Genomic DNA, 22,536 nt, shown 5'->3' on the forward strand with positions numbered 1-22,536 from the left:
AGGATTTCATGTCCAAATTGCTTGCAAGGCACAGTGAAGCCCTCTTCTATAATGCCACCTAGTGGCTTTATCACAGAAGAAAACAGCTTCTACTTTTTACAAGGCTGAAACAGCCATCAAAGTCAACCAATGAAGTAAAATATTTTCAACTCTTTGAACTGCCACGAGTTTGACTTCCATAATTACACCAATAACCAGTGGGAAAAATCCCTCTAAAGCTGCTGTAAAAGTAATTGCTCAAGTCCACACAAGCAATTCATAGCTAATACTTGCTATACCCAGTAGCTTCTCTTTCACTTATACCTTAAGTCCTAATACCTTAACTGTAGATATTACAGATAAGATTAGTCACAGGTAATTAGACACAGGTAAACTGATGGTTCTGTATACCTATTACAAAGTATGCAGTGCAGTGGAACCACCAACCTTTAACAAGCTGCAGATTGTTGTCATGCAGCTCATCTTCACACTTGCATCAACTTCATTAATGGTACTGAAAAACTGTGAGCAAAGACAAACTTGCACACTGTTCCCAGATCTAATCCGCCAAACTTAGATTCATAAACTAGTTTTGAGACTGGAGATGTGTGCTCTTTCCATTTAAATGCTTGAAATTAGAACCTAGCCAAGCTTGTCAAGAAATATCCATTATTTTTTCTTACTAGTAACATTCCAGGTCAGAATCAGTAATATCCAAATAAATCTATGAAGTACACATGTTTATATACAAAAACAAATTTTATACATACCAAATAAGAGTGAAATTAAAGTTTTGTGCCATGTACATTGTGCTAAGTATGATAAGCTACCTGCAAATCAAGAGACCTGTTCCTGCTTCTCAGCACCTCCCTGAGCCAGTATTAGTGCTGATATGGCCACTGGAGTCAGCTAGTTTGAAACCAGAAAATGTTATTCTTGGTAAGCCTGATTTTCATTACAGCAGATCCCTAATCTTGGCATTTGCATGGTCATACAGACATTGGTACTGACCTTACAAAGATGGCAAGAATACACAACCAACAGTGGGAAAAAAAGGCAAAATCATACTTTTCTACAAGTTTGATTTGCATTTCAAGTGAAATATCTGTACCTGCTAATACACAAATATGGATTAAAAAACCATCAAGCACAAATAAATACCCTGTAGTCAGCAAATGACAAAAAGAAATGAATCAATGGATGTAAAGCTGACGAATGTTCTTGAAGCCATTTATGCAAGGAATTGTTAGCAATCTTTAGACTGCTATATATAGTGGACGTTCAGACAAAACATGGTTTTATGGAGTCACATTTTTAATTTAAAGGTACTTTCAGTAATAATTATATTTTAACTTTTTTTACTTTCAAGAGCTTTATACCATTTTGAGGATTATATTGGCCATCTCCACTGGTCAGTAGGAGGTTCTTCAACTAGAGGCTCCCATGGTTTCCACTGTAACATTTTTCTTGCCAGGGAAAGCTCATTTTCAGCCTGTTAATAAAGACCATAAAACAAACAAGAGCTTAAATTCTACACAGCAGCCAGAATATTAAGCTACCTTTATTTCAGTTCATTGTCTCAGTGATGTGCCATCACCTGTCACCGTCAGGGACAACCTCAAATTTGGGGACTTTAAGATGTGTCAAGTCACCCCCAAATGCCCAGTCTGTTCACCTACTCATTCTCAATGATTACTTTATGATAAGCTCATCCACAACATCTTCCAGACTACTTGGATTAACTTCCCATATCATTCAGTCATCTTCTGCCCTTTTTCTGTTGTTTCAGACATGGCAGTGTAAGTATATATGCTATGTATATTAGGCAGAACACAGTAAATGTGAACTATTGTGTGCTTTCTTACTATGGCCATCCCATTCCCTATAGGATGATTCAGATTCTCTTAAAATATATATACATTTATATGCTGTTTGTTTTGCAGCAGAGGAATAATATGGAAAAACACCAACTTTCTGAACAGACGAAGAAACACTAAAAATCACTAATTAAACTTACACCTGATCTTAAGTTTCCATCTCTTACCTGTACAATGACTTCTTCTATTTGACCACCATTCAGTTTGTCCTGAAGTTTCTGCACATCAGTTTCCTGAGTATTCAAACAAATAAAGATCTATCTTTACTGAAAAGTAGAAAGAATAGATACATCATGAAAATACTGATTTCAAGCAGAGGATACTCCAACCTTCCACAAAACTACCACCTAGTTTGCTGGCTTTTGCCATTTACCTTATAAAAAAAACAAACAGCAAACCCCCCAAAATCCCTCACAGGCTTCTGACTGGAACCCAAAGATCAACCTCTCCATAAAATGAAGTACTATCTAATGACATCCAAACAGGCACTAATAACCAAGGGCTACAGGATATAACCTTCAAAAAAAGGTTTATGATCTTAATTTTATAGAGGAAGATATTCAACCTCCTAATAGTCATGTTATCAGTATTGTATAGCTTAATGTACCAAAGCCTGTTTTTAAACGTCCAAAACAAAGACTGTATTCATGTAACACACTGCTAAGAGGACACATTTTTTGTGCAAACGTGTGAAAAATACATACATTTCATAAATCTTAAAAAGAACTTCTTCTAATTTTCACAGGCAATATCATTAAGAAAAATTAATTCTGATGTACCATTAAAATACTCCAGACTCTCAGAATTTCTGAATTGATATTTCAGATTTATCTGTACCCCTGGCAAACAGCAAGTCATTTGAAACTCCTTCCATCCTACAAACCTTCCCATGTGTACCACTTATGAAACAGCACTGTACTTACTGTTTGCACCAAATTAAATCGCTGATTTACAATCTGCTCGGTGTACTTCCTGTATGCTGCATCTTTGGGAATGTTCTGCAGGACAGCAAGGATTTTGGTGTACAGGATTCGCAGCCGCTGAAACAGTCACAACACAGTTAAAATTTGCAATCAGTGTAATTATACTAATTATATTAAAAACCTGTATAATTACTCATCCCACCAAACCTAACACCTAGCACTCTATGCTTTGCATTATAGATAGTTAGGGCATTCAAATGTAGGATTAACTAAATGACCAGGCCTGAATTCTGTTTTAGATGGGAGTGGGATTTGGCAGAACCAAGAAGTACTGTTGGCAGGTCCCTTAAAAAAGCAAACTGCAATTTTAAGCATATTTTCTGAGTGACTATATACCCAAAGAAGAATGGATGTTCTATAGGAACAATATGCAACAAAAGTGTAATACTACAGTAGTAAATACAAAGAGGAAAACATAGAAAATGAAAGGGAGAATGGCACAGAACTTATACTTTAAGCACAGCACTACTGATATATTTGCTCTAAAAACTGAATCACTTGGGAAAGAAAAACAAGTTAACAACTCCACCCAGAAGGTACCTGACAAAGCTGTAAACTAGAATCATTTGCTTGTAACAATACTGTTTGTCACAATTATTGTTTGTGACACTATTCCCAAATATTGGTAGCATAAGCATTTCTGAAATAGAATTGTTGCACAGTTGATTTCAAAGCAGAGACAATTGAAAGAACTACTCAAAGCTCACACCTCCTGAATAAGCAATCAAGATGTGGCAAACATACTTTCATTAGTGACCATGGGAAGTAAAAAGCAAGCATCAAATTGTTACATGAATCCCTAATTGTGGTTCCTGAGAACTACTGAGGTACTGCAACCCTGAACCTGCTTTGTGCCAAACGTTGCCTATTTAGGGTGAAAGCAGCCTTCATCCTTGGCATAGACAGAGGTTATTTCAGCACTTTTTGGGAATGCATCACAAGAGGGTAGGAAAACACCAGAGTGCTTCTGGATTCTGGGTGTCCTGGTGGATGACAAGCTGGCCATGAGCCAGCAGTGTGCCCTGGTGGCCAAGAAGGCCAATGGGATCCTGAGGTGCATTAAAAAGAACGTAGCCAGCAGGTCAAGGTAGATGATCCTCTCCTCACCTCTGCTGTGGTGAGATCTCACCTGAGTACTGTGTCCAGTTCTGGGCTCCCCGGTACAAAAAAAGACAGGGATCTCCTCGAAGAGTCCAGTGGAGGGCCACAAAGATGATAAAGGGCCTGGAGCACCTCTCTTAGGAAGAAAGGCTGAGAGACCTGGGTCTGTACAGCCTTGAGAAAAAAAGACTCAGAGGGGATCTGATCCACATCTATAAATACCTAAGGTGCAGGAGGCAAAGAGGAGAGGTTGGACTCTTCTCAGCAGTGTGTGGTGATGGGATGAGGGGAAATGGCCACAACCTGATGCATAGGAAGTTCTGCACAAATGTGTGTGGGAACTTCTTCACAGTGCAGTGATAGAGCACTGGCACAGCTGCACAGAGAGGTGGTGGAGTCTCCTTTGGAGATGTTCCAGACCCACCTGGACGCCTACCTATGCAACCTGGGCTAGGGAGCTGCTTTTGGCAGGGGATTGGACTCAGTGGTCTCTGGAGGTCCCTTCCAACCCCTACAATTCTGCGATTTCGACGTTACAGTTATGAAGGACTGAATTTAAGGAATCTACTCTGAAGAGATAAATCAATCACCGGTTCGTAACAGCACTTATGCAAAAATGGTTTTCGAAATCAACATGCGCAGGAAAAAACACACATGTAGAATAACTTCCAGTGATGTGAATTAAACTGGCAGGAATTAGTTTTCTTCCTCTTCTCACTTGGTAGCATCCCTTCGGCCTGTCATTTGGTCGGTCCCACTCCGTCACACACCGACGAGCGCTTCACAAAACCGCTCTCGCTGGCAGCGTACACCAAGCTGCGAATAAGACTCCCAACATACCTCGTGGGGGTTTTCAGACACAGCCAATCCCACGAGCCCGGTGGTCTGCACAAAGCACACAAGAGCACTTAGCACACCCAGGCCATCCCGCCCCGCCGTGCCATGACACGCGCGTCCCTCCCGTCCCCCGCAGCCCCGTCCCCTGCAGCCCTCCCTCCCAGGATGCCCACTCGTCCCCCGCGCCCCTATTCCCTCTCAGAAAAGCGGCCATGACCCGGCTAAAAGTCTCAGAGGCGCCGCCTCACCCTCCTCAACGCGCCAGCCATGATTGCGCTGCACCGCCGGCACCGCCGCCGACCGGGCCGCCAAGCGCATGCGCGATAACGCGCGGGCGCCTGAGGTCACCAGTTAGAGGACATGCCGAAGGGCGCCGGGCTGCGCATGCGCCGTAGTTGCACTCGTCCCAGAGAGAAGCCGGCGGGTCCGTAACCAGCACGCGCGCATGCGCTGTTTGAACACGATGCGGCTGCGCGTGCGCGCTGTGACCTAAGTGAGGTGGCGCGCATGCGCGGAGTTGAGAGGCGGGGAGGCGGGAGTGGGCCGGGTCGGGCTGTGTGGTGGCAGCGGTGGGAAGCGGTGGTCTGCGCTGAGTAGTTGTTAATTGTGACTGCCGGTAATGGTCTCTGTAGACTGTCACGTGTTTGTGGCCTTCGTTTCGCGCTTTGTTTCCCCACAGGTTTTGTAGTGATCTTAAAGTGTCCAGGCTGCAGAGCTGATTCCACGGTTCCCCTTCATGAGTCCAGCAGCTGTATGAAGCCTTAATGCTTCTAAAGCACGTCTGGCTGCAGCTGAGAGTGCTCTCGTGTGATTCTTCTCTTTGAAATGAGAACGATTTTGTGTAAGATGTTAGTACAGTAGCTGTCTTTGGGATATATGTCAACTTACCACAGAATTGTAGGGGTTGGGAAAGTACCAGAGTGGTACGTGTGCATAGGACGATCAGGACTTACTGCAGTTGGAAACTACCTTGTGAATACTCATAAATATTCTGGAATATGTTTAATTACACAAAGTATGCATATACCTTTTATGAATTTGCACCGTGGAGTTGGTTGGCTAGGAGCTGTGGTGTAAGTAGCTAGTTCACTGCAGAATCAAATGCAAGCTTCTCCATAGTACAGTATGGCAAACAGGCAATTGCTGAGTTAATGTGTGCAAGGACAAAAGTTTCAATATTTTTTTCAAATACTTTGAAAAAAATATCTTCATGAAGGGACTTGTGGTAGAAGAAGAAAGAAATAATAGAAGAAAGAAACAATAGAAAGGCATTTTATGTTTTCAGTGGATGTTTGATTTATGTTTATGGCCTAGCTGCTAATTTCAAGGATGAGTTTTTCATAGTAATATTTTTGTTCAGTACTTATACTGAGTTATTTATTCTTCGTTTAGCCTGCATCTCAGTTCCTCTTTTCTAGAACTGGTAAGAAAAAAAACCAAACTCAGTTCCAGAGTATCATAATTTTCACTGAAAGCCAGTTTTCTAGTAAGACATGAGCTATGTCATTTGCATTATGAGTTTAAAGATGATAAAGGTCCTGGATCACCTTACTAGGTAAGACTGGAATCAGACTTGTTTACATAGCCATGCAAAGTAGTATTAAAAATAAACTGAAAAGCAAAACAGTGCCATGCTTCTAATATTTATAGGTATTAGTTCCTATAGTTCCCTAGTTACATAAAAGAAATGATTCAAGGTGAGCATTTAAAATGTTCATGTTCTTTATAGATATTATAAATCTATGTATTTAAAATATTTTTAATATATATGGATGTATACCTGTCCTTATCAGCCAGCAGTCAAGCAGGGTCTCACCACTGTTCATGCCTACTTCTATTGCGCCATATTTTGAAGGCTCACCACACGTCTATGTCACACTACCAGAAGTTGCAGTTAATATTACTTACCATTGAATAATGATCTTGTGTCCAAAGATTAGATGCATATCACATATTGGTTAAATTTCTAGTTGTATAAACATGAAATAATTACTGAGCACAGAAGAGCAATGGAGTTCTGACATTTTGTTCTGCCAGGAGTTGTCAGTGTAAAATTTGATTGTATGAGGTAGTTATATTAACAATATTTTAGACATTTATTGTTTCAGTTTGTTGTTTTCCCTCCTTGTGGATTTATATTGGAAAAGATAGTAACAGATCTGGTTAAAACAAAAACAAGACAGAGGTGTTGCATCAGTAGCATGATCGAGAAGAAAACTTTCTGGGTACAGCTGTTCTTCATGTTTCTTCTGGGTTACTCTGTTTTTATATCACTTTTACTAACATTATAGAATGACAGAATCAGAATGGTTTGGGTTGGAAGGGACCTTTAAGACCATCTCGTTCCTACCATTCTGCTATAGTCAGGGACACCTCCCTCCAGACTAGGTTGCTCAAAGCCACGTCCAGCCTGGCCTTGAACTCCTCCAGGGAGGGGGCATCACTGGGCAACGTGTTCCAGTGTCTCATCACCCTCACAATAAAGAATTTCTAATATTCAGTCTAAATCTTCCCTCTTCCACTTTAAAGCCATTTCCTCTCATCCTATCGCTGCATGCTCTTACAAAACGTCCCTCCCCAGCTTTACTGTAGGCCCCTTCAGGTAACTGGAAGTCCAGAGGAAGGTCTCCCTGCAGCCTTCTGTTCTTCAAGCAGAAGAGCCCCACCTCTCTCAGGCTGTCTCTGCGTGGGAGGTGCTCCTGCCCTCTGATCATCTTTGTGGTCCTCCTTTGGACCCACTTCAGCAGCCCGGTGTCCTTCTTGTGCTGGGGGCCTCAGAACTGTATACAGTACTCCAGGTGGGTTCTAGTGAGAGCAGAGCAGAGGTGCAGAATCTCCTCCCTCCTCCTGGTTATGCTTCTCTTGATGCAACACAGGATACAGTTGGCCTTCTGGGCTGCAGGCGCACCCTGCTGGCTCGTGTCGAGTCTTCTGTCAACCAACACCCCCAGATCCTCCTCCTCGGGGTTGCTCTTAAACAGTTCTCTGCCCAACCTGTATCTGTGCTTGGGATTGCCCTGACAATACAGTGCTGGACCTTGCACTTGTGTTCTGTACTGTGTCTCCTGCTTCTCTGACCAATTTCAAGTTATTGAATCTAGATGAATAAGTGCTATAACTGACTGGAATTGAATCTATAAAGCTTTGTATCATATCAGCTTCAGATATAGCAATTACTATTTGGTGATATAATATGACAAAATCTGCAAATATTTAAATGCTAAACCTTCCCAGAATCCTTTTAATGTATATTAATATGTTACAAGATGTTAATATTATCCTTGAAGCTAAGTTGGCAATTAATTTATGTTCTTAATGAGAGTTGTTGAGCCAATGAGGGCGCAGATAATCTTACTATACCATCCAGACCTCATGTTACGTTTGATGAGATTTTAGAGAAGTCATGTGTAATACTTTCCTGTGGGTTGAGTCTGCTTGTGTTACAGTTGTACAAGGTCAGACCTTAATTTATCTAGCAACTGCGTATTTAATTTTAGAAATATCACAGGACACATCAGCTTGCAGTTCACTATTCCTGGCTGTTCAAAATGCAGGCCCCAGAGTAACAGTGGCAAGATAATGGGTTGGAAAGGTGAGGCTATATGTTATGCTCGCCAATTAGACTAATGGTGAAATCCTTTAAAACTGTAATATTTAATAGTCCGAGTCCAAATTTAGACTGCTGTTGTTTTATTGCTATGAATAACCTCTTTGCATGCCTAAGGGCCTTCTATTTCTAAAGAGAAAAGCAAGGACTGTGTGGTTCATTTTAAGGATAAGAAATAACACAAACATGTCATTAACTTTATATGCTTAAAAATGATAAGTGCTTATCTATGTGTTTAAAACTGATAAGCTCTTGGTGTGCTTCTTCCCAGGGAAAGACTCAGAATTCATTATTAGCAGGTAGTGCCTTTGTTTGTTTGTTTGTTTAGTAAAAACAATGACTTTAAGACAGCAAAAGTTTTTTTTTCATTATTTTTTCATAGGCAAAACAATAGTAAGTAATCCCTTTTTTTCATGTAGGAATAGAAAAGAAATAAAAAAGCAGAAGAGTATCAGGCTGCTTTATTTAAGTAAATTATTCAATGTAAAGCAACTAAAATGTTCAGCAAGTGTTTGCAATTGTTTCTTGTGATCCAGTGCTGGGTTCTGGTGATTGCTGAATGTCCATGCCTGACTGGAAGAACATGTTGCTGCTGAGCTTTTTGGCCTTTTTCCTGCTGCACTGCATAGGAGGAGCTCTGCTGCTGCTGCTCAGCGTGCCGGCTGTGCTGTTATACTCCAATGTGATCCCAGTGGAACATCCATGCTTCTGTTGGGCCTTGTCACTTTAGCACAGCATATTACCAGCAGTGATATAGCAAATCAGGCTCTCAAGGCATGTGTAGACCTCTAGCTATGTGTCCAGCACTTGTGCTGTGGTGAGCCATTTACATTCTACTTATTCTGCCGTGTCAGTCAGTTGCTACCTTACTAAATTTATCATTTTACAATAGACTATTAATTTTTGTGTGATAATTTGAAAATGGCACACACAACAATTTTAAAACGCTGCTTACTTAACACCTTCCTGGTTAAGTCTGTGTTCAAGCAGGGCTCTGTGCTGCATTATCAGTTCTGGGGATTACAACAAAGCAGGGTATAGCTGGGGAGTTGTCTGACCAGAAAAGAGCTACCGATTTAGATGATGACTAATTTCATCCCCTGATTGTCTGGGGATAAAGTGAAGGTAGAGAAGCAATATATGTATTTTTTAAATAAAGAATTTTCTTGCTATCCTGCATATGACTGTCCTACGAGCAGCTCCATGGAATCAGTGAAGTTGGATGGTATTGATCTTGGAGGATTAAACCGTTTGTGAAGATGTTTGTAAAGATACTGTAATATACATAAGCAACATTATTTCTTATGCTTTCAATGTGAGGGCCTCATCAGAACCCTGTGTAAGTCTTCAATTCACATAATTGAGCTTTGGTTCAGGTTCTAAAGTATAATATGGTGGACTGTAATGTGATAATCACAGAATTATAGAATGAGCTGAGTTGGGTGGGACCCATAAAGTGCAGATCCCTACAAGAAGAGATGTTGCACACTGAGACCCAGATCCTGAGCGTTCAGTTCCTCATACCACAGAGCATCATATCAAAACAAGGCACTGACCAGTGTCCATTTCTCATTTCTGATTAGTTGTTGGGTTGGTTTATTTCTTCTTTGAAAACCTCACCATTCCTTTTCAGCTCTGAATTAATGCTGGCAGTAGCAGGATGAGTGTACCTCTGGAGGTGGCCACTGGAGAGGCCAAAGATGAATAATAGTTCAGTCTGGATTCTGCTAAGGACTGCAACTTGACTGAGGCTTGCAGGACACCAAGTTCTAGATCGGATGCAGTGCCCAATGTTTATAAAAAGGATCCTTCATGAACTTCAGCAATGGCATGGAGTCTTCAAATAGAGGGTTTTCAAACAGGAGGGAAGGTGTGAAGAACGGGAGGGTGGCTTCTGCTTGCCTTTAAGCTGATGTGCTGGAAACAGGAAATTAGGAATATTGCACATTTTTCTTTAATAAATTATCTTGCCTAAGTTAACTGTAGTCTCATTAGGAATACCTAATTAAGTATTTATTCTGAAAGCTACTGTTAGAAGGTAAGGAAGAGATTGCAGGTATGTTTACGTATCTAACAGGTTGGTCAGTCTGCAGAATGCTGTAATCAGCTGGTTTCAGCATTACTTGGTAATGTGTTACATGTCAGAAGCTTTAATGTGTCATTAAAACTGGAAGAGGTATATGGAGAGGAATACTTTGTTATTCATATGTATATGAAAAACATATATTCACTGATTTGAGAACTACTGCTTTCTGAAGAGGAGAAGTATTTTTTATGGTTCACACATTGTCTGCTATTTGTAAATAACAAGTGCAGTGTGTGAACAGCAAGAAGAGCTTTTCTGAAAGACATGTCTGGTACTAAATGCATCTGGGGTTTACTTTTCTAGTACTATTCTTCATTTTTAAATAGAAATAAACACAACAAAATGTTATGAAATTAAAATATGTTTATGGAAACACTTGATTTTATTATTGCAAAGTTCATAAGTTCATAAGTTCATAAGGTTGGAAAGGACCTGTAAGATCATCTAGTCCAACCATCCTCCTATCACTATCTCTACCCAACTACTAAATTAAGTCCTTTAGCACCTCATCTAAACGCTTCTTGAACAGCGCTAGGGATGGTGCCTCAACCACCTCCCTAGGCAGGCCATTCCAGTGCCTGACCACTCTTTCAGAAAAGAAATGCTTCCTGAGGTCTAATCTAAATCTTCCCTGGCGCAACTTGTGGCCATTCCCTCTTGTCCTGTCATTACTTATCAGGGAGAAGAGGCCTACCCCCTCCTCACCACAACCCCCCTTCAGGAAGTGGTAGAGTGCAATAAGGTCTCCTCTGAGCCTCCTCTTCTCCAGACTAAACAATCCCAGCTCCCTCAGCCGCTCCTCATAAGACTTGTGCTCCAGGCCCCTCACCAGTTTTGTTGCCCTTCTCTGAACACGCTCCAGGGCCTCAATGTCCTTCTTGTAGTGAGGGGCCCAAAACTGAACACAGTACTCGAGGTGCGGCCGTACCAGAGCTGAGTACAGGGGGATGATCACCTCCCTGCTCCTGCTGGCTACACTATTTCTAATACAGGCCAGGATGCTGTTGGCCTTCTTAGCCACCTGGGCACACTGCCGGCTCATGTTGAGCCGAGCATCAACCAACACCCCCAGGTCCTTTTCCTCTCTACATTCTTCAAGCCATTCTGCCCCAAGCCTATAGCATTGCATGGGGTTATTGTGGCCAAAGTGCAGGACCCGGCACTTGGTCTTATTGAACCTCATCCCATTTTGCTCAGCCCAGCTGTTCAGCCTATCCAAATCCCTCTGAAGGGCCTCCCTACCCTCAGGCAGTTTGTAGTGTGCAGTCCTTAACCATTGTGTTTTTGTGTCTATTTCAAATTAGCATATGAATATACTTTGCCATAAAAAATGATGGATGAAAGTGAAGATGTGGTTGAAGAGCTGCTCACTGAGTATGCCGTACAGCTTAGCATTCAAGAATCAAGTGCAGCCAAACCACGAATGTCCAGCATTAGTGACAGGTACTGTAAATTCAGTGTGGCAGAACTTATGCCATATTTTTAGTGTTTCGAGATACTGACATTTAGTGCTTGATGTTGTCCTTAAAGCAGTTCTTGGTTTGGCCATTATGCATTTTGTTCAGTGAAACACTGACTGAAAGAATAAACATAACAGAAATTTATTAGTGAACTTATCTGTACTCACTCCACATTCCCCCATGCACACAGATGTGGAAATCATCTCCCTGGCATCACTCAGGGCTCTGTGCTGGAGGCAATGCTGAGAACCAGAGCAGGCTTCTGCTCTGCTTTGCCATCTGGAGCAACCTGTCATCTGGACTCGCAGAGAGGTTAAGGGAGATGAGGCTTGCTTGGCTAAAGTAATACCTCCCATTGCTTTTTAGGCCATTCTTATGGAAAGGGTACACATGAAACAAAAGTAAACTTTGTCTTAGCAGAGAGATTATTTGGAAACAGTGCCATAAATACATTTTGTAGGTTGGTCTATCTCGGGACTAGAAGGGATATGTAGAACTGTAAGGCTGGGAGCACTGTTAGCCTTTCTTAATTTCCTGTGGGATCTCATGAGAACTTGGCTCTTGATCAGAGGCATTTGCTGGAATCTTCCTTTTCACTTGGCTGCTCCTTTTTTTTTTGTTGTTTTGTTTTAATCTAATCTATTTTTTAAGATGTTCAGTGCACTTGCAGAAACCAGCATTTAACTTCTGTCTCATGGAGGTTTGAATAATACTGTTAAAAATACTGACAGTTGCTTTTCAGGGAAAACAACATCACTGACGTACTCAAACTTTCATTCATTAACAAATATTGACATTCTGATGCCACTGTGTTTTCATTCTCTGCCTACAGTTTCTGAGTCTGAAGGGCTCATTTCTGCGCAGCGTGACAAATATGCCTTTTTATTCCACATGAGAATTCTTCACCAAATTAAGAGATTTGTCAGAGCAGTTCACAGCTCCTGGAGACTGCCACACCAAGGGAGGATGGGGGGGGGGAAACAAGACACGTGCTTTGGGGGCTGTTCACAAAGCCAGTCAGGACTTGCATCTCCCTTGAGAACTTTGTCTACTCTGAAGGTCTGTGGTACAGGTATAACTTAAGAGGTCACGAGGCTAATGGGGACTATAGGTGATATATTCAAAGGGAAGTTGGCTCAGATGAGAACCTAATGGTAAATACTGAATAGACAACGTAATGTATTTGCTACTTGCTTATGTTTTCTATTTTCTGTTCTCTTTGGGTAGTTTTGTGCCACCCAGTGAGGAAAATAGGAAAATCGTCACAGCCATAAAGCAAGGTAAAAAACCTCCAATAAAACTGTCCTTCTGCAAAACTGAGCTTTCCTTATAATATTTTTCAATTGCATCTCATTTATCTATTGGATTTATTAAGGTCAAATATTTGGGCTCCAAGACCTTGTGAAATGGAAATATGCTTTGGATGAAGCAGATGAAAGAGGGTGGTTTCCTCTGCACGAGGCTGCTGCTCAGCCAATTCAGCAAATACTGGAAATTATTTTAGATGGTGAGTAAATGAAGATGTCCCACAAGGCAGAGGAAGTAGCAAAGGAACAGAACGACAAAAAAATAACTGACATAGACAACAACAGGCTAGAACCAGTTACTAAAAAAGTATGACAAAACCCTACTTGGAGCATTTTACATATGTCATTGAAATATCAGGCAAATTTTATTTCTGAAATGTTACATCAATTTACACTAATGAAGAGCTTGGATTTAATGCTTTGTTCAGAATCCTACAGAATTAACAGAGCAAAAACGAATATTCAGTATTCAGTCTGGAGGTACAAGTTAGATTAAGATAAATGTAATTACAAGCAATTTTCATGAAGATGTAGCATTTAAGGACTGCTGATTTACATCTGTGCAATTTGTTTTTATGTTTTCTCACTTTCTTGCTTCTAGCATCTTACAAAACAATGTGGGAATACAAAACATCTGATGGAGAAACACCACTAACTTTGGCAGCCAAAGCTGGCTTAGTGGGAAACGTCCGAGCGTTGCTGGAAAAAGGTGTATGGCCCAACACCACAAATGACAAAGGCGAGACTCCACTTCTCATTGGTAGCTACCTCCTTTCCCTGTGTTGCAGCCCAGCCACTCCTCTAAACTGGCACATCTGCTTCGTCAGACTTGAAAGCTAGCCCTAACACGGGGAATTTAGCCCCATTACTGTGAATCCTTATTACTGTGTGTAATTCTTACTCACTCCACTACTTTGTTGGGCTGAATGTTCTGGCTGTTGGTAGATGAAAGGAAATGCCAAGCACTTTACTGAAATGTATCCAGTGTTCACTTCAGTAATTATTATCCTCTAGGTGACTCTTGAGATGCTTTTAAAGATAACCCTGAGAATGTTTTTGAGGCATCTTCTCTGTATCTCAGATGCTGTAAGGCCATTAGCAAGCTGCGCACATTTGTCCATCTTAAGGGTCAAGTCAGGTACAAGAGTAAGCCATTACTTTAACTTGAATGTATTTTCTGTGCACGTCTGGAGGTTACAGAAGATTTTTATGTTTATAGGATGATTTCTTCAAGAGTAGGAAGGCATTTTCAATTTCAAGATCTTCCATCTCATTTCCCTTCATTCTTGCACTGAAAGCAAGCTTCTACTGCATTTCTGAATAACATCTCAGTCTAAAGAAGGCTGATTCTTTGTAAGATTTTATGCTATTGGTAGACTTAAGCAAGCGTCAGTATACGTGGGTAGCTTAGCAATTATCAGCTTCTAGTTCCTGTTGAAAGTAAAATACCTCCATTCTTCTGAAGAGAGTAAATCTCTGAAATGAATACAATTCTCATGTATACAGCAAAGTACCATTATACTACATAACAAACTGCAATCTGTATTATTTATAAGTATTAAAATATTAAGTTCTATGATTTTTTGTTAACTTCAACCAGGTCCAATTGATACGTTGCCATTTTAAAGTCTCTGGGGTTTTTCTAGAGTTTTCCTTTGGTGGGTCCATTATTTCAGCTCTTTCCAGTAATTGTAAGTCTATAATTCTTAAGCTATTTTCAGCTTTTGTTTTAATGAAACTTGGAAAGAATAACTAGGGCAGAGGGAAAAAGAATTCCCCTTATAATGGCAATTTATTTTCCTAAATATTTCTCTATAACCCCTGAAAATGAGGTTTGTCAGATGTGAACTATTTATGTGATGCTTTTTGTGTTTTTGTGCCACTTAGAGCTGAGAATGTGGATGTAGCTACTGCGGTGCATCACATTTTAATCTTAGTGAAATAGAGAATCAGATGCTGAACATTTAATAGATGATGTTGAGAGCTGAATATAATCTAGTTTCTCCTTTTAATTCTAAAACTCTGGATTGAAGAGCTCTTCAGCATAAAGATAAATGCTGAAAAAAAAAAGAATCTAGTGTGATAATTTCTGCTTCCAGGTATGTTCAGTAGCACTTCTCTTCAAAGCAATTGTGAGTAATTACGAAGACTATTGCTCCATAAACACCTTGTTACATGTTGAAAAGGACATTCACTGAAGTTAAATTCGCCAAAACTGTGATGCTGACCTTTTTCAGCCTTGCCAGTAAGTGGAGAGATCTGCTATTCCAAAGGATAGTTCAGATGTGAAATTAGACTCTTACTCCGAATTACTGTTTCACGTGTAAAGAATTTGCAGGTGTATTTATCTGTGGAAATTTCAAACTTGGAAGGCCAAAAGGGCAGAACGTAGGATGGCAGATGTCAATTGTGCTTTGGCTAACAACAGCCACTGAGTACACGCTAGGATTAGTTACCAGGTGACTAAATCACAGCTGAGATTTTCTGTGGGCGTTGTAATATTTGCACCAATTTTACAAGTAAGGACTACTGTCTAATATTTTATTGTTGCTTTTCTTTGCAATCGATCTGATGCAGCTTTTGTTTTCCATGTTCCAAACTGATATATTTTACAGATTATGATTGTTTAAGAACTGCTTCTTATGCACAAAGCAGCTTATGAGATGCATTACCTGCGAGTACAAGCTTGAATTTCCCATGCAGCTCACATTATCATTTATTTACCATTGAATTGGACCCACAGATTTCTAGGACTGAAAGTCTTTTGAATTTCCTCATATCAGTACGGAAGAAAAAGATTCTCAAAACTTACTAGTTATCTTGAAAATTCAAGTCAACATAGTTGAAAATATAACTGTATTATTTTTTCCCTTTTTTTAATATTTTCAAGCTGTAAGAAGTGGCTCTTTTGAAATGGTATCTACCCTGATTAAACACAACTGTAGGATCCTCCAGCCATGTGTAAAACGTTGGTCTGCCATGCATGAAGCTGCAAAACAGGGGCGCAAAGATATTGTTTCTCTTCTTCTGAAGAATGGTGGAAATGTGAACCTTAAGGATGGATATGGAGTAACACCATTAGGTGTTGCTGCTGAATATGGTCACTGTGATGTGCTGGAGCATCTCATTCGTAAAGGTACGCAGTCAGGTAAAAAAGGAATTAGGCCTCTGCTCTCGCATGCATCTTGCCTGGTTGCTGGGGTGTTACAGAGTGGTAATGGAAAAGGAAGGAAATAGGAACAGTGAATGAGAAGATTTGGTTTCTTGGAAAGAAACGAGGCACATGTGGGTATTCCTACACTTCCATAACCTGTATCGTACTGACAGAGTTGATACCAATTCATTTCAATCTAGGAGAGACCTACAGCTATACACATCCTACTCTGAATCCAATTCATTTCAATCTAGGAAACCTACAGCTATACACATCTTACTTTGCCTTCTTCTGTTTACTCCTGTCCCATTTTCTTCATCCCTTTCCTTCCTTTCCACAACGTGCAGTACTGTATTAGTAATAATTAATGCAGTTAAATATTTATTTAAACGGACCCTCATTCATAGCCCTTAAGGCCAGAGCAGCCCTCATTCAAGTGAGTGCTTTCATGCATTTGAACTTGGATCTGTACAAGATTTGTTTTTGCCTTTGAAGGCTATATTTGTCACAAGAAATGTTTCGTTTTTACATAAAGTTTTAATTTAAATACATTCAGGGAGGAAATGTACTCTGGGTTGCTTTCATGCTGATCTGCAAATTGATTTGGATGTAATTCTAAACTTTCTATCCTTCTTCAAGGTGGTGATGTGCAGGCCTTAGCGGATGATGGTTCATCAATACTATTTGAAGCAGCAGGAGGAGGAAATCCAGACTGCATAGCACTTCTTCTGGAATATGGAGGAAGTGGCAATGTGCCCAATAAGGCAGGACTGCTTCCCATACACAAAGCAGCTTATGAGGGGCATTACCTGTGAGTATGAGTTTGAACTTCACATTTTCTTTAAGAGACAGTATGGCTCAGGGTCACATTGAAGAACAGTTAAACATGAAGATTTAGGGACCGCTTATATTTCAGAAATGGCTATGTTGCATCAACTTGATTCAACTTTTAGGTGTTATTTTAGCAGAAACAAAACAAAGTGTAAAGTATACTGCTTTAGAGCCTAGTGAAAAACACTGAAACATCTTAAACACAAGGTTCCATTTGATACTGCCCAAACAGGTACTTCTGTGTTAGGATTTTCTCGTAGTGTCTACTTGGTAAATTAGCATATAATTGTATGATGGTCATTTTCTTAATGCAGAGGAGTAATGCTTTATTAATTTTCCTCATCGTTTTATAGAGTCCTGAAGTATCTCATTCCAGTCACATCCCAAACTGCAATCCAGAAGAGCGGGATAAGCCCTGTTCACTCAGCTGCAGATGGCCAGAATTCACAGTGTCTAGAGCTCCTTATTGAAAGTGATTTTGATGTCAATACTCTCTTGGATGATCACATTTCAAATAGTTATGACGATGAAAGGAAAACTGCACTCTATTTTGCTGTTTCTAACAATGACATTCTTTGCACTGAAATATTACTGAAAGCTGGTGCAAACCCAAACAAGGATCCTTTAAACTGTCTTCTTGTGGCAGTGAGAGCTGGTAACCACGAAATAGTAAGGCTGCTTCTATCTTATGGAGCAAACGTCAACTGCTACTTTATGATGGTTAATGATATGCATTTCCCCAGTGCCATCCAGTATGCCTTGAATGATGAGGTGATGCTGAGGCTGTTGCTGAATCACGGATATAATGTGGAGTTGTGTTTTGACTGTATGCATCAAGACGTCTTTGGCAATTCTTTTGTGTGGTCAACTCCAGAGGAAGAGATTCTCCCAGGGTGGACTTCTTCCGTAATAAAGGATAATCCAGTAAAGGCATACCTTCCTTCTTTTTGCTTTCTTCTTTCCATTAGACAACTTTAAAAATTCCATATTACTGTACAGAATTAATACTGTAATTAAGCTTAATATCCTAGCAAAATCCTTTACAAAATAACTGAAAAATAAAACAGCCATTTTTCTTTTTTCATGTTGTAATGGCTATTTGGCCTTCAAGCATGTCCAGAGGAATTAAGAGATCACGAAGGTTAAGCATGGTAGCAAATGTAAAGTAATTTACATAGGCATCCATTTATGGCTGTTAAAGCTCATTTCTAATACTTTGTTTTAATTACGTATTGTAATTTCTTTAAAATAAGTTATTTTGGCATTCCACTGCACGTATTTTGAAATTATTCTTTGATGTTTTCTCTTTCAGTTCTGTGACTTTATTGCTGTTCCTTGGTTGAAACACTTAGCAGGAAAAGTTGTTCGTATTTTTATAGATTACATGGATTATGTTCCTCTGTGCACAAAAATAAAGTTTGTTCTAGAAACACAGAAGGAATGGACAGAGATACGTCAGATATTGGGTAAATATCTAACTTCCTATTGATAACGTTATGTTTTATCATAGGAGACTTTAATTGCTTTTAACATGTCATACTAGTCCAAAATTCAGTAGCAATACAAATGTATACTGACTTAAGAGCCCGGTAGCTGTACCTGTCATCCACTTCTCAGATCCAGACAGATCTTTACCTCTTGCCACTGTTCATAGTTAACTGGATTGGAATATTGTAGGTGTGCACCTTACCAGTCCGTAAAGAACGTCAGTGTGGTGTGGGAAGCCTCTTCAGTTAAGCAAGACCATTAATGGAGTCCCTCAATGGCCTTCCTTAACTGCAGAAGCTTCCCACACCAGAGCCTTATAATGCTGGTCATTGTACAGCTTTGAGACACGTTTTTTATGGAGAAATATTGCTGATACTTCATCTTCTTTTTGCTCCCATGATCTGCCAAGTCTCTTAGTCATTCCAGGATTATCATAAGAGCATGTTTCACGCTGTCATGTTCAAGATGAGAAGTGTTGCCAATGAGTATACCATCACAGTGTACCATCATTTCCTGATGGATACACGTTTTGAGTTGCCATTTAGTAATTAATACTTCTAGGTATGCTTTCCTTTTTGAAGCTCTACAACCTCGCTTAGATACACTGCAGGTGGCACCAGAAATAGGTTTCATCCACCTTAACTTAAAAAAGTTGGGAAATATATGAAAAGCTCTCTTTGCAGGAACTAATTTTATTTGACTGTTTTCAGTTTTTAATAGAATTTTGTTCAAAATCAATTGTTAAGAAGCATAATGTATAAATTTAATCTGGCATTTCATTTTGTTTTGGTGTTTTATACTGGCATGCAGAGGAAGTCTTTCTGTTTAGTGTTGGTGTCGTAGGCACATCAAAATAATTTGGTTGTCCTAACTATGAATATAAGGAATGCTGAAAAGTGTTGATGTGTTCAGAAAAGCTAAGTCAAACCAAAATCTTGCAGTGATGTAAATTATGGTAAGAAGTGTAGGTTTAGAAGATTCAGCAGATCCAAGCATGGTAAGGTCTGCTCCCAGTGCCTTACTCCTAGAGCAGAAAGGTGCCTGGTCATTTGCAAAGCTGGCTTCAACCTGTGAATTTTTTCAGTATACACAAAGAGAAAGAAGAGGTCATGTATCAATTACCTTTGATTATGTTAAATTTTGTCCTGCTTTGGTGACATAATACAGTGTGTGTATCTCTAAAAAGGAGAAATACAGTGTTAGGAGAAATCCACAAGAAGTTTGATTAATATCAATGGCATGTACCATCACAATTGTGGAACATGAAGAATGGTAGTTTATTCAGAAGTGGCAAAATAATGCCGTGGCGTAGTTTTTGATATTAATTTTATTAGGGCAATCAGTCATTGTCAGTGACACTGTTTTTTTCCCCACTATTCTCTTTAGACAATCCTCGCCCACTGAAACATCTGTGTCGCCTGAAGATACGTAAACTCATGGGCTTGTGGAGACTCCAGAAACTGTCATCCATGAGGAAGTTTCCACTTCCACCAGTTCTCAAGAACTACATCCTATATAAAGAATACGATCTCTATGGAAAAGAGATACATTTAGAATAGTTTAAAAATTAACTATGCACTGTCTGTATTTTACTGTTTTTTACTATCTGAAGATTTGCTTGGTGGTTTATATAAGTTCACAACATTCTGCTCTTTGTTGTAATTAGTTATTTTATGGGAACAATTTTTTCTTCAAACCTAGTATGTTTTAACACAAGATCCTGTCCACGTCTAGGCTGAAGTCACAGTAAGGACACTATAGTAATTACATAGAAAAGAATCACTCTAAATGAGAATGTAGATTAATAAAAGACCAAATAATTTTCCTGATAGCCTTCCCAGTGAGGATGATAAATGCATGCTTCTCTCATCTTGTGGCATGATTTTATCTAGGAAAGAGACAAAATGCCTAATTTAACTTGGTAAGGAAAATTAAACCTCTAAGTGCAGTTCTCTGACATGTAATTGGCAGAAAATACAGCACATTTTATATCTGGAAAATTATTGTTCTATTAGAAAATTCTCCAAACACTTCAGAGAGTCTTTTTAGTTATTTTTACCAGGCAGTGTTCCCACATACATCTGCTTGTTAGTGCAGTGTGTCAGTATAGAAAGTTTTAATGCCCGGCAAAGATTGAGGGACTTCAGGCTTTTTTAAAGAAGGTAGATTTTGACTGACAAACGAAGCAGGAAATCAAGTAGCATTTCCCCTTAGTTGAGAAATGCTACGGTGTCATAATTTCAGTAATGACTCCTGCTGAGTATTGTCAGATCGTGTCTCAACCAGGCTAAACAAGACTCTTGGGCACATCCTGTGATACACTTGGCAGCATGTTTCTGTGCATGCCCAGAATAAAATGCATCTGATCAAATATGCTTTATATTATTCCATCAAAAGCGGATTGCACTTATCCTTTTGCTACATAAGCACACACAGGATCAGCCAAAGCATCCTTCTGCCCCGTTCCTTAGGCTGGTTTTCCATGTTCTCCAACAGCTCAGTAAGAAATGTGAATTCCACTTCCAAAAGCAGATGTATCAGTCATTTGAGTGTCTGTCCTTTCTCACAACGTATTTGCGGGATAAAATGGAAGAAATGAAAGTGCTCAGGTGCTGGAATGAGCTGCCCAGGGAGGTGGTGGAGTCACCAACCCTGGAGGTATTTGAAGAGCATGTAGATGTTATGTTGAGGGACACGGCTTAGGGAGGACTATTGGTGACAGGTGGACAGTAGGACTGGATGAGCTTGTAGGTCTTCTCCAACCTTGGTGGTTCTATGACTCTGTGAAGCGATGATTATTGGTCAAGGACATGAGGAGGGTTTTAACTGAAGTCTTAGTTGTCACTTCTGTCTCACTAGGGCTAATACTCATCTGAGTTTCCAAGACTCTGTTGCTTTGCCAGACATTTTTAGTAAGATAAAGAATTTGGTATTTGTATGAAATCTCTGTGTCTGACAGACACACTAGGCCGCAGCCAGGAGGATGTCCCACACTGATGGCTCCACACACGGCCTAAGGCTGAGCACCCGATGAAACCAAGATGGCTGTCTGCAGGCAAGGCTTCCCGGGCCAATGTGCACGTATGCTGCATAACTTAAGAGCTAGTTTCTCTGTGTGGGAATTTCTAAACAGAAATATGGGCTTAATAAGCCTCAAATAGTGGTAGTTCCAGTGAATCTAGTGACCACAACACACTGATCTGAATAGTCACATATTTGATACTGTATACTGCGACCAGCAGAGGAAACAGGATCAAATGGGCTTTAGACAGGGGGTTTAAAACCCTTTCTGTGGCTAGAGCCAAATTCCACTAGTAATTTTAGTTCAGAGACCAAGGTTTATATTTAGGGCTCTATACACGCCTCAGGCAATAGTTGCATCGCCTCTGGCATCAAAGCATTCAGCTCATGAGCAAAGTATTGCCTGAAATGTTTAAAATATCATGGACTGCTCCCTAAAATATCATTAGGTAAGTTAAAAGGCCTTATTGTGCTTATCCTTTTAACAATACATCTGGGTTGTTTCTGTTATTTGTCAGCCTGCTACCATGATAATCCTGTTTTAAAGCTTTTCTTTCCCTCAACATTGAAGATTATTAATCAAAGACTTCTTTATCGAAGACTTCCCCTTCCCCTCAGGTGTTAAAGGAAATACAACATTATAACAAAGCATCTGGAATGCTTCCAAGGCACTTGTGATCTGAATGGAGAAGCGAGGGGCAAAGCTGTGTTTTAAATGGAATATGAGAGGAGATATAAGGATAAAGAAAGTAAGCTCTTTAGTCTGTGTCGTGCTTTTGGCCAAGTTAGGAAATGAACACAAGCC

General features: G+C 40.0%; 2 protein-coding genes across 2 annotated transcripts; one reads left to right on the top strand and one right to left on the bottom strand.

The window, feature by feature from the left end:
* Positions 1 to 1,272: 1,272 nt before the first annotated feature.
* NDUFA5 (NADH:ubiquinone oxidoreductase subunit A5) lies at positions 1,273 to 5,110 on the bottom strand. The gene is made up of 5 exons (XM_065743490.1): positions 5,026 to 5,110; positions 4,781 to 4,825; positions 2,780 to 2,896; positions 2,024 to 2,089; positions 1,273 to 1,471 (listed from the first exon to the last, which is right to left on the bottom strand). Exons 1-5 carry the CDS (start codon positions 5,044 to 5,046, stop codon positions 1,370 to 1,372), a joined length of 351 nt encoding a protein of 116 aa, XP_065599562.1. The 5' UTR covers positions 5,047 to 5,110; the 3' UTR covers positions 1,273 to 1,369.
* Positions 5,111 to 8,339: 3,229 nt separating this feature from the next.
* Positions 8,340 to 21,170, top strand: ASB15 (ankyrin repeat and SOCS box containing 15). Its single transcript, XM_065741513.1, has 10 exons — positions 8,340 to 8,369; positions 11,775 to 11,913; positions 13,158 to 13,210; positions 13,306 to 13,437; positions 13,839 to 13,997; positions 16,128 to 16,373; positions 17,031 to 17,202; positions 17,576 to 18,146; positions 18,535 to 18,688; positions 20,097 to 21,170. Exons 2-10 carry the CDS (start codon positions 11,801 to 11,803, stop codon positions 20,267 to 20,269), a joined length of 1,773 nt encoding a protein of 590 aa, XP_065597585.1. The 5' UTR covers positions 8,340 to 8,369; positions 11,775 to 11,800; the 3' UTR covers positions 20,270 to 21,170.
* Positions 21,171 to 22,536: the final 1,366 nt, after the last annotated feature.

Source organism: Cyrtonyx montezumae, unplaced genomic scaffold (assembly GCF_038088225.1).
Source record: "Cyrtonyx montezumae isolate F1298 unplaced genomic scaffold, pur_monq_1.0 scaffold_3, whole genome shotgun sequence".
Taxonomy (NCBI): Eukaryota; Metazoa; Chordata; class Aves; order Galliformes; family Odontophoridae; genus Cyrtonyx; species Cyrtonyx montezumae.